General features: G+C 49.3%; 1 protein-coding gene across 1 annotated transcript in view; it reads right to left on the bottom strand.

Annotated features, from left to right (window-relative positions):
* Positions 1-12780, bottom strand: part of TRIM28 (tripartite motif containing 28) — a 79226-nt gene that overhangs the window by 16469 nt on the left and 49977 nt on the right. Inside the window, exons 14-16 of the mRNA XM_033960694.1 lie at positions 12362-12479; positions 7080-7154; positions 6104-6238 (exon numbers count right to left, since the gene is read on the bottom strand). Of these exons, the coding sequence (XP_033816585.1) occupies positions 6104-6238; positions 7080-7154; positions 12362-12479 (328 nt within the window). The remainder of the gene's footprint in view (positions 1-6103; positions 6239-7079; positions 7155-12361; positions 12480-12780) is intronic.

The raw sequence follows: 12780 nt of genomic DNA, 5'->3' as shown, positions 1-12780 counted from the left end.
CCAAGCTAACCCCAATGGGATGGTGGGAGAGTTGGCAACTTAAGAGAACAAATTTTGTAACACTGTTTGGCCAAACTGTCCATCCCGTCTGGAGAAAGTATCCAGACAATAATGAGAGGTGAATGTATGAACCGAGGACCAAGTGGCAGCCTTACAAATCTCCTCAATCGGTGTCGATCTGAGGAAGGCTACAGAGGCTGCCATTGCTCTGACCTTATGGGCTGTGACCTTACAGGGAAGGGATAATCCAGCCTGGGCATAGCAGGAAGAGATACAAGCCGCCATCCAGTTGGAGATGGTGCGCTTCGATACCGGTCGTCCCAACTTGTTTGGATCAAAGGAGACGAAAAGTTGAGGAGCAGTTCTGTGTGGCTTTGTGCGATCCAAGTAGAAAGCTAGAGCACGTTTACAGTCCAGAGTGTGCAAAGCAGATTCCCCAGGATGAGAATGAGGCTTTGGAAAGAACACCGGAAGCACGATGGATTGGTTGATGTGAAATTCAGAGACCACTTTAGGTAAGAATTTTGGATGAGTACGGAGAACCACCTTGTCATGATGGAATACAGTGAACGGTGGATCCGCCACTAGGGCCTGAAGCTCACTGACTCGACGAGCTGACGTGAGGGCCACTAGAAAAACCACCTTCCAGGTGAGATACTTGAGTGGAGCCGTGTTGAGAGGTTCAAACGGAGGCTTCATAAGATGAGAGAGGACAACATTGAGATCCCAAACCACAGGAGGAGGTTTGAGAGGAGGGTTGACATGAAAAAGTCCTTTCATAAATTTGGAAACCACAGGATGAGCAGACAAAGGTTTCCCTTGTAGAGGCTGATGGAAAGCCGCAATAGCACTCAGGTGGACTCGTATAGAGGTAGACTTGAGGCCAGACTGGGACAGGTGTAGAAGATAATCCAATACAGAAGATAGGGAAGCTCGCTGAGGTTCCGTGGCATTGGAAATACACCAGGAAGAGAATCTAGTCCATTTTTGGGAATAGCATTGTCGAGTAGCAGGCTTCCTGGAAGCCTCCAAGACCTCCCTCACTGCTTGAGAGAACTGGTGAGGAGTTATGTTGAAAGGAACCAAGCTGTCAGGTGGAGGGACTGCAGATTGGGATGAAGTAGTGAACCTTGATGTTGAGTGAGTAGTGAAGGAAACACTGGAAGAAGTACTGGCTCCCTGCTGCTGAGTTGAAGTAGAAGGGAGAACCAAGGTTGTCTGGGCCACCGAGGAGCAATCAGAATCATGGTGGCATGGTCTAATCTCAATTTGACTAGAGTCTTTTGAATGAGAGGAAAAGGAGGAAACGCATATAGGAAACGGTTGCTCCAATCCAGCAGAAAAGCATCTGCCTCCAGGCGATGAGGGGTGTAGATCCTGGAGCAAAATTGAGGCAGCTTGAAGTTGTGGGGGGCTGCAAAGAGGTCGATCTGAGGTGTCCCCCACTGAGCAAAAATCTGATGAAGGGGGTCGGAGTGGAGCGTCCATTCGTGAGGCTGAAGTAGACGACTCAATTTGTCCGCCAAGACGTTGTCCTTCCCCTGAATGTAGACTGCTCTGAGGAAGGTGTTGTGGCGAACCGCCCAATCCCAGACTCGAAGAGCTTCCTGACAAAGAGGGGCCGAGCCCGTGCCCCCTTGTTTGTTGACATAATACATGGCGACCTGATTGTCTGTGCGAATAAGGACCACCATGTCGTGAAGCAGATGTTGAAAAGCTTGGAGGGCATTGAAGATGGCCCTGAGCTCCAGAAGATTGATTTGATGGAGTCGTTCCGCACTGGTCCAGAACCCCTGAGTGCGAAGACCATCCAGATGGGCCCCCCATGCATAGTTCGATGAATCGGTCGTTAGAACTTTCTGATGGGGAGGAGAATGAAACAGCAAACCTCTGGATAGATTCGAAGAGGTCATCCACCAGAGAAGAGACTGCCGTAGAGCAGGAGTGACCACAATGTGACGAGATAACGGGTCGGACACCTGAGTCCACTGAGATGCCAGAGTCCATTGAGGGATCCTGAGATGTAGTCTGGCAAAAGGCGTCACATGAACTGTAGATGCCATGTGGCCTAAAAGGACCATCATGTGCCTCGCTGAGATGGATTGGCGAGAAGACACTGACTGGCAGAGTAGAAGGAGAGCATGTAAGCGTGGAGGAGGAAGGAATGCTCGAAGTTGAATGGTATCCAGGACAGCCCCTATGAAGGGGAGAGACTGGGTGGGCTGAAGATGAGACTTTGGAAAGTTGATCTCGAAGCCCAAGCTCTGCAGAAAACAAATGGTTGTCAAGGTCGCCGAAATGACCTTGGGAGCGGACGGGGCCTTGATCAGCCAGTCGTCGAGGTAAGGGAACACCTGGAGACCCATGTTCCGGAGTGCAGCGGCCACCACTACCAGACACTTCGTGAAGACTCTGGGCGACGAAGATAGGCCGAAGGGAAGCACTCGATACTGCAGATGCAGATGTCCCACCCGGAATCTGAGGAACTTGCGGGAGGCCGGATGAATCGGGATGTGAGTGTAGGCCTCCTTGAGATCCAGAGAGCATAACCAATCGTTCTGCTCGATGAGGGGATAAAGAGAGGCAAGGGTCAGCATGCGGAACCGTTCCCTGACCAAAAACTTGTTGAGGACCCGAAGGTCCAAAATGGGACGCAGATCGCCCGTCTTCTTCGGGACCAGGAAGTACCGGGAGTAAAACCCCTGGTTTTGTTGATCCACCGGTACCGGCTCGACGGCCCGAAGCCGGAGCAAAGCCTGAGCTTCCTGGAGAAGAAGAGCGGTCTGTGTGGAGTTGGAAGGATACTCTCTTGGAGGATGGTCCGGGGGGACCCGTTGGAAATGAAGAGAGTATCCCTCTCTTACGATGGAGAGGACCCAGAGGTCCGTGGTGATCGCCTCCCATCGATGACAAAAATGATGGAGGCGACCCCCTATGGGAAAATATGGGGTAGACAGAACGAGATCGGTTATGCTCCCTGGAGGAGAGTCAAAAAGGCTGAGTAGCCTTGGGAGCAGCCGGCATCTGAGGCTTTTGCTGAGTCTTCTGAGGCGGCTGTCGCTTTGCAGGCTGTCTCGCAGGAGGGGCCTGCCTCGGTTGATAACGCCTTTGGTAGATTATAGGCGGTCTAGAAGGACGAGACTGTTGTGGTTTAGGCTTAGGCCTCATGATAGACTGGAAAGATTTTTCGTGGTCTGACAGTTTTTTAGTAACAGTCTCGACAGACTCATCGAACAGATCCGCTCCCGCACAAGGCACATTTGCAAGTCTGTCTTGGAGATTCGGATCCATATCAATGGTGCGAAGCCAAGCCAGTCGACGCATGGCGACCGAGCAGGCCGCAGCACGAGCCGAGAGCTCGAAAGCATCATAGGAGGATTGCATCAATTGGAGGCGCAACTGGGACAGGGTCGCCACCACCTCCTCAAACTCAAACCGAGCCTCAGCATCGATGAAAGGTGTGAACTTGCGGAGTACCGGCAAGAAAAAATCCAAATAGGACGAGAAGAAAAAATTGTAATTGAGCACTCGAGTCGCCATCATTGAATTTTGATAGATACGTCTACCAAACTTATCCATCGTTCTCCCTTCCCTGCCAGGAGGCACGGAAGCGTAGACTTGGGAGGGGTGCGAACGTTTAAGGGAAGACTCGACTAGGAGGGACTGATGAGAGAGTTGAGCTCCCTCAAACCCCTTGTGGTGCACGATGCGGTATCGAGCATCCAACTTGCTAGGCACCGCAGGTATGGAATACGGTGTCTCCAAACACCGCATGAGAGTCTGGTCAAGTAACTTATGCAGGGGAAGCCGAAGTGTCTCCGCCGGAGGATGAGGTAAATGCATGGTGTCCAGATACTCCTTAGAGTACTTCGACCCAGTATCTAAGGTCACATCTAAGTCATCCGCCATCTGTCTGAGAAAGGATGAAAAGGAAAGTTGGTCCGCCAAGGCCGGCCGGCGAGACGGACTAGAAGACGTGGAAGCCTCCGGTTCCAGGGAGAGCTGAGAGCGGCATGGAGAGTATGAGGTAGATGGTTCTTCATACTCCGGTCCCTCTGGCTGGGATAAATCTGAGGATGAGTATCCCATACGCTGCATTTTCTTCTGTGGAGACACCTCCGAATGACGCGAGGAGTGTCTAGAAGAATGTCGAGATCGATGCCCCTCCCGATGCCGGGATGGGGAACGTGATCTTCGATGCATCGATCGATCCCTTGAAGCCTCGAAGGAATGGATTGGACTCGATGCAGTGGAGCGCATGGGAGGCAACGATGCCGACTCACGCAGTGCCACCCAAGTCTGGTATGGAGTGCGAAAGAACTCCTCCTGCGATGCAGTATGCCCAGGACTCCGATTATCAGGGGCCGATGTAGTACCCTGGTGACGTGGAGGTGTAATGGGCTCTAAAGGCGGCATGTCAGAAAGGGAAGCCCGCCTAGTGGGTTCCGCCGCCCTCCGCCGCTCCCCCTCGTCGAGCAGGGAAATCGAACGACGAGGAGGAGGAGGAGGGGGCGGACCGCTCTCCGGGACCGGGACCGTAGTATCGCCCTGAATATTAGCGATAAGCCTCGGTCCCATCGTCCGCATGAGCTCAACAAATTGAGCTTCGAGCAGGGATTTAAGCGATGCCGATATGGAGGGATCCGCACCGAAAGGGGGTCCTCCTGCACGGTCATCGCGTTCCTTCGTGGTCGAGTGCTTCTGCTTGGTAGCTTTGGGCACTTTGATGACCACGGGAGGGACAGTGGAAGGCGGTACCTGAACCGAGGAGACGGGAGCAGGAACCGATGCTGAACTCGATGCAGAAGCCGGTGTGAACGATGCTGGCTTCACGATGCTCGATGCATGAGTCGCAGATGCAGGCTTCGAACAGACCGGTGAAACATCTGTCGAAGTCGAAGCAGATGGCTCCTTAGAAGACTCCATCTTAAACATGGACTCCCAAAGTAAGCAGCGCCGTTTAAAAGAGCGCGCTGTGAGCGTGGAACAAGGCCGGCACGATTTCGGAACGTGTTCTGGACCAAGACACTGAAGACAGCGCCGGTGTGGGTCCGTCAACGAAATCGCACGCTGGCACTTGCTGCACTTTTTAAAACCGGTGATAGGCCGGGACATAGGCCGGAAAAGTGACGTTGCTAGGTCGAAGGAGCTAGGTCGGAGCCACGAGGCCGGCCCGGCCGAACCGCCGGACGAAATAATTGTAACTTTTTTTTTTTTTTTTTTAAATAGAAATAAAAGTTCAAAGAAAGTAAGTAAAACAATAAAACGCGGGGAAAGAAGGCAAAATACTGAAATTTCAGTCAGCGCAGAATTGAAGAGAACTTCTCAGCTCCGCGGAAAGAAAAGAACTGAGGAGACGCGCCCGGTACATCGGGCGGGAAGGCACTGGCGCATGCGCGGTGCGGGCATCTCGAAACTTCTGAGTTTCTTCAAGCAAGACATGCTTGCAAGATGTCCGTATCGGGGCTCTGTCGGATGACATCACCCACTAGTGAGAATACCTGCCTGCTTGTCCTGGGATAATATGCTGCCTGCTTGTCCTGGGATAAAAGCCTTACCACCTGCTACCGGAGACTGAGGAAAACTGGAGTAGCAAGAGGGGCATGCTATACTGATATAAATTTAATCTCAGTCTCCACCCGCTGGTAGCAGTGAGGCATATTAACCATTCATAAGAACTATACCAGTCTACCAAGCGATATAGAAGTCAATCTTCTGGAAACCCTCAACTGGGTCTATTCTCCCCTGCAGGGGATCCTTCAAATCTGGTGCTCATGGAGATTTTGCCTTTAATTCTGTCTTGTCCTATCTAACCAGTGTACTCAAATGAATGGGTCTATGCTGACAAGCTGCTGGAAACAGAATATTGGAGGGCTGATGTCCACCAAGTACCTTAAATAAGGTGACAAGCTAGTCATATCTCACCCTCTGTTGATTCGGTAGCATAAACCCATGTATCTGGATTGGTCTGGGTAAGGATGAAAAGGAATGTACAAACTGCAGGCAGGGTGAGGTGAACGAAGCTTACTAAGCATGTCACTTGCCAGTCTGTATACATTCAGAAATCCACCAGCTAATCAAGAAAAAAAAACACATGCCTCACCTCAGCAAGTCTGTTGAAATTTGTGAACATGGTCCAAACATCCCTCACAAAGTCATCTGGGGAGCAGTATGGTGGATCCATTTTTCCCTGTAACTTTGCTCGGATCAGTGTCAGGTCAATAGGGCTCTTGTTGTCCTGGAGATGAAGAACTTTAAAATTATCTACACAAATTAAAAGCATTCCCACATCCAAAAAAAAAAAATAAATCCTGCAACTATCTTCTTAAAGCAGGAGTTCTCAATCTCTACTCTCCCCATTCCCAAAATCAGGACCTAGCTTATGAATACAGTGGAACCTTGGTTTACGAGCATAATTCATTCCAGAAGCATGCTCATAAACCAAAGTGCTTGTATACCAAAGCGAATTTTCACACAGAAAGTAAGGGAAACTCACTTGATTGGTTCTCCCCCCCCCCCCCCCCGAGGCCACAGGCACTGCTCCACCTCACCCCAAAAAGACCCCCACCCCCGAGGCCACTGGTGCGCTTCCACCCTCCCAAGAACAGGCATCGCCCGCCCAAACACAAGCCCTTACCCCAATCTGGCACCGGCATGCAGCACCAACCCACAAGACGTGCCGGTGCCTGAAGATCCTTTCTCTTGCCTGGGCTGGGCCTTGAGGGGAGAGGGGGACATTCACAGGCGGGGGCTCACAAATCAAGTAAACGCTCGGTTTGCGAGGCATGATTTGCTCGTCTTGCAAAACACTCACAAACCGCCTTACTCGCAAACCGAGGTTTGACTGTACTTGCAAGTGTGACACTGCATGCAATTACCAGAGTAAAAGGTAAAAACATTTTCTATAACCACAATGTCCCCCCCCAAAAATGAGTGTAGCAAAAAACTAAGAACTCAATGGAAATGTGGAGACAGTGGAACAATTTCCAGGCTCAGCAAATGTAAAATTAAGATTGCTTAGTCCTATGCTGTTTTCTCCTTTTCCCAAAGATTTAGCAGACGGGAAAAGTGACACTTACCGAGGAAGAGGACAGCCTATGGAAAGGTCGGCAAGGCTCGTAACATAGCAGTTCCAACAACAGGCGCTCACATTTCTGAGAAGAATGAAGGGAAAAATTAACTCTCAATTTTCTTTCCTTTAGTCTTAGAGGATTAGTCCAATATTTGTGGGTTGTACCCATTTACCAGCAGGTGGAGATACAGAGTAATGAGAAATTAGGTCTTTACCTGCTAATTTTCTCTCTTTTAGTCCCTCTAGACCAGCACAGAAATGGATGGGTTTACACTCCTTTGCCAGAGGTTATGCTCTGTTGTAAACAGTCAAAAAGGCTGAGAAGCCTTAGGTGCAGTAGAAGGCTGGGGTTTCTGTTGCTTCTGAGGTTGTTGTTTTTTCAGAAGAGGGTGAGTATAAGGAGTCGGCTTTGGAGCAAAATGCCTTTGATAGATAACAGCAGGGCGTGCAGGCTTGGCAGGAGCTGGCTTTGGTTTAGGTCTGACTATAGAAGCAAATGATTTTTCATGGTCAGATAATTTCTTGGTGGCTGCCTCGATGGATTCATCAAAGAGGTCATTGCCCTGACAAGGAAGGTTAGCTAAGCGGTCTTGAAGGTTAGAGTCCATGTCAATGGTACGAAGCAAGGCAAGACGACGCATAGCTACAGAGCAAGCAGCCGCTCGGGCAGACAACTCAAAGGCATCATAAGATGATTGGAGGAGATGCAGACGTAATTGAGAGAAAGAAGCAAGACTTCTTGAAACTCAAAATGCATTTGGTTATCCAAATAAGCCAAAAACTTTGGTAGAAGAGAAAGAAGAAATTCAAAATAAGTGATGAGTTAAAAATTATAATCGAGGACTTTAGAGGACATCATAGCATTCTGGTAGATGCGACGTCCAAATTTGTCCATAGTTTTCCCCTCCCTTCCAGAAGGAACTGTGACAGACCTTGGAAGGGTGGGATCTCTTCAAGGAGGATTCAACAAGCAGGGATTGATGAGATAACTGTGAGTTGTCAAACCCTTTGCGACGCACAGGTTTATACCTAGAGTCCAATTTTCCTGGAACTGCTGGTATGGAAAAAGGTGTCTCCATGTATCGAGCAAAAGTCTGTTTCAAAAGCTTATGAAGTGGAAGCTTAAGACATTCTGCCGGAGGTTGAGGAAGATGCATGACTTCTAGATACTCCTTAGAATATTTGGAGCCAGTATCCAATTGAACATCCAAGTCTACAGCCATCTGTCGCAGGAAAGACGAGAAAGATAGCTGTGAAGCTTCGGCATGGAAAAAGGCATCAAAGGAACCTGGTGACTTGGCGAGGCAATCGAGACCGGAACATCCTCGAGGTCCGGCATCGGAGACCTCGAATGAGGAGTTGGTGGTTGGGTCGAGGTTGGAGTAGATCGAGGCTTCGTCTATCCTGAGAAGAAGAACGATGCCTGGAAGGATGCCTCGAATGGTGGTGAGAACTGTGTCTGGAACCAGATCTCGAGGACCGAGGAGATTTCGCCTCGGAGACGTAAGCAGCCGATGCTGATGTATGAATAGGGCTAGAAGCTGTAGATCGAAGCTCCAGAGGCTTGGTGGAGGAACCTCAATGCACTTGCAAAGAATCTGCTCCTTGCTTTTCGTGCTTGGATGGCAGACCAGACACTCGCAGAGACTCTGCTCCCTGCAAAGAGTGTGGAAGTTCAGACTGGGGCATAGGAAGCAGCTTGACCTCGCGGGAGTCTGCTGAATGCCCAGGCAGGATAAGAGGAAGCAGTTTAGGTCCCATGTTAGTAAGGAACTGACTAAACTGCTTCTCTAACATGGTCTGGAAAGAAGCAGGCAAGGATGGATCCGCATCTGAAACCGGACCACCTGCCTTGGCTGGAGGTTCCTTCGAGGTAGTGTGAGTGTGTTTTGACTTAGAAGTCTTGGACACTTTAATCACCACTCGGGGAACCGACTGCTGAGCTTTCTGACCTGAGAAAACAGGGGAAGATACAGCAGATGACGTCTAAGCAAGAGCCGCTGCAAACGACGAAGGTCTGATAAGGCTCGAGGTGGAAGCAGTAGGCGCAGAAGGAGCCTCGATGGAAGTCGAGGCCGAAGACGCTTTCAAAGTAGAGGGATCAGTAGGAGATTCCATCTCGAAAAGCTTGTCCACCAGAATGCAACGACGCTTGAAAGCACGAGGCTGAAGTGTTTGGCAAGGCAGGCACGACCTAGGATGATGTTTCAGCCCAAGGCACTTGAGGCAACGTCCGTGAGAGAGATCGTGCACTGACACTTGCTACATCTCTTAAAGCCTGTAGCAGGCTGGGACATAAACGGAAAAATAGCCGCCGCAAAGTCGAAGCCCTCGGGCTGCGGCGTCCTGGAAAACGAACAGAAGAAGAAAAAAAAAATTTTTTTTTAAAAATTAAAATAAAAGAAATAAGATAAAACAGCGATTCGTGAAGAAAAAAAACAAACGCGGTTGAGAGAAGGGAAAAAGTGAACAAAGTTAAACGCAGAGAGTCAAACAGACTTCTCGGCTCCACAGAAAACTGAGAACTGAGGAGACGCGCCCTGTGCTGGGCGGGAAGACACTCGCGCATGCGCGGTGTGGACAACTCGAAACTTTGAGTTTCTTCAAGCAAGTCTGCTTGTGAGGTATCCGCATCCGGGCTCCGTCGATGATGTCACCCATATGTGAGAACACCTGATTGCTTGTCCTGGGATAAGCGCAAACCCATCTGTCTGTGCCAATCTGGAGGGACGCTAAAGTCTTCATTTACAACCAAGAGGTTTCCCCAACTATGAGGATCATTTCATACATAATGCACAGGTTGGCAACATTGGGGAGTGGATGATGCAACTGAAGTAAACCTGGTTTCACTTTACACTTCAGTGCTTAAAGCAGGACGTGTACATAGTGTGGCAATGACAAATGTGAGAAATGGAGGCTGCAGATGTCTCAGGTACTGTGTCTGTTGACGATCAGAGGTTGTATATTAAGACAAACTATGTCGTCATTGAAAAACCTCATGCTCCCTACAGTCCAGACATTGGGCAACTGAACAAAAACGCTGTCTTGGATGGAATAATGAAGCTTCTGGACGTTGGGACTCAGTCATTCCAAAGCAGGGAGACTATATTGAAGGATTGTAAGGAAATACTTGAAAATAAACAAACGTAAACAAAAAAAAATAAAAAATAGTGTGCATTATTTATGAAGTGATCCTCGTATTTAATACTCCCCCTCAGTGTTCCCGCTAAGCTGCGCTGGGGTGCGCTGACGCACAAAATATTACCTCGCAGCGCACAAGTTTCTCGTCACAGCGCACACAGTGTAGAGCACAGTTCTTCAACCGCCGGTCCGCAAACAAAATCTTGCCGGTCCGCGAAGGATTCGGTCCCCGCCGCAACGAAAGGCCGGCGTCAGCTGACTTGCAACTTCCTGTTGCAGTCGCTGTGCCGGGACTCCTGCCTTCGCCGGGACTCCTGCCTTCCACCGCGTTTGCCTCCTGCCTTGTCTCCGCACCTCCAGACCAGCAGCGGCAGCTGTGTATGCTTTTAACTTCGGCACAGAGCTGCCCCTAATCAATAGTTTAGCGCGGTTTCATAAGGCAGCCTCGGGGCCTTTGCTAGGCCGGCCCACATCGCATCATCGAAGCGGGCCGGCTATCAAAGGCCCCGAGGCTGCCTCATGAAACCGCGCTAAACTATTGATTAGGGGCAGCTCTGTGCCGAAGTTAAAAGCATACAGAGCTGCCGCTGCTGGTCTGAACTCTTGGGCCGCTGAAGGAGGGCAAAAAGCAGCTGTCCTGGAGGTTTCCCTTCCTCTCGCCTTTACAGGTTCCTTTTTTCCACCTTTTTTTTTTTCCTTCAAACGGCAACGGGCCCCATCATCGACATCAATCAAGTAAGTTCCACTGTCAATCAAGCGGTTCTGCTCGGCCAAAGCTTCCCCTGTGACATGAGCCACCCTCAGGGGAAAGAAAGTGACCCACAAAGGTGAGGGGAAGGGGGGCAGATGATGGAAGTTGGGGGGGGGGGGGAGAGAGAGAGAGAGAGAGAAGGGGCAGATGATGGAATGGAGGAGATGAGAGAGAGAGAGAAGGGGACAGATGATGGAAGTGAGAAGAAGGGAGAGAGAGCAGAAGGCAGAGAGAGCAGAAGGCAGATGGATGTCAGTTGAGAAGGGAGAGCAGATGCTGAATGGAAGTGGGGAAAGAACACATACTGGATGGAAGGAGGAGATAAATAAAGGGGGAAGAAAATAGTAAGATAATGGAGGGGTGAGGGAAAGGGGTGACAAGCTGTGTGTAGACACAGTGAAAAGAGGGAAACGGGACTAAATAGTAAGAAAGAATTTAATTTAGATGGAGGCAGAAAATAGAGAAGGAAGACCAGAGAAGAAAAGGGAAGAGAGAGCAGAGAATGATCAGATCTGAGTGGAGGAAATGAGAAGAGAGATATGCTAAAAACCACAGGGGGGAGGGAAGGATAGAGATGCCAGACCATGAGGGGAACAGAAGGAAGATGATGGATGCTAGACCAAATTGGGGGGTGGGGGGGGGGGCAGGAGGAGAGATGGCAGGGAAAGACAGACAGTGAATGGAAGGGGCAGATGCTGGACTGAAGAGACAGAGAAGGTTATCATGCTGCTGTACCGGGCCATGGTACGCCCTCACCTGGAGTACTGCGTCCAGCACTGGTACTTTAAGAAGGACACGGTACTACTCGAAAGGATCCAGAGAAGAGCAACTAAAATGGTTAAGGGGCTGGAGGAGTTGCCGTACAGCGAAAGATTAGAGAAACTGGGCCTCTTCTCCCTTGAGCAGAGGAGATTGAGAGGGGACATGATAGAAACATTCAAGGTACTGAAGGGAATAGACTTAGTAGCTAAGGCAGGGAGAACGAGAGGGCACTCTCTAAAGTTGAAAGGGGATAGATTCCATACAAACGTAAGGAAGTTCTGTGGTAGAAAGCAACATATTTATTTGGCTCATAACTTGCTGGCGCCCGATATTTTTAGCTCACAGTGAAAAAAGTTTGCTCACAACACCCGCCCGCTTAGAGGGAACACTGCTCCCCCTCCCAGGTCATTTCACCCAGTGATTACAGCATTATACCAATACAGCTCAAGACATACAGAGTCAGACAATGGCCAAGAAGCTTTTGACAGTGGTTATTAGGAATCTGACAGTATCCAAAAAAGTAATACTTATAAAAAAAATTGATCCTTGGACAGGGAGGCACACTCTAGATCTCCCTCTGGCAACCGAACATAGCACACTGGTTTGCAGATGAGTGCACCCATTTCTATACGCACCGTTTGGAAGGTTGGAGATAACTTCTCAGAACTTGAGTCTGCTTGCAGGATGGTGCCGGTACTGGCTGGCAGCTCTGGGACTGGCAAATCCTGACAAAGCAAACACTTCCACTCCATGCTGTGAAGATAAGAAGAAAAACATGTGAACATCTATGCACAAGTTAAATTTTACATCTACGCAGACGATATCACTATAGTTATTCCCCTTACAACCCTGACTTATTTTTTTTCCAATTCTTTATTATTTTCAAACTTACAGTAAGTGTTAGAATAAATACAACATTTTATACTTCAATATCATACTTAATATATCATTAATAACCATATCATCAGAGAACAACAAGCTTTTATTAGTTATGACAGGGGTTGCCATACAACACATAACCAACAATTGGAAAAAAATCACAGAAACCTTAGTT

This window comes from Geotrypetes seraphini, chromosome 10 (assembly GCF_902459505.1).
Source record: "Geotrypetes seraphini chromosome 10, aGeoSer1.1, whole genome shotgun sequence".
NCBI classification, from domain to species: domain Eukaryota; kingdom Metazoa; phylum Chordata; class Amphibia; order Gymnophiona; family Dermophiidae; genus Geotrypetes; species Geotrypetes seraphini.
Note: the sequence above shows the minus strand (reverse complement) of the source record. Positions and strands in the feature narration are given on the sequence as shown.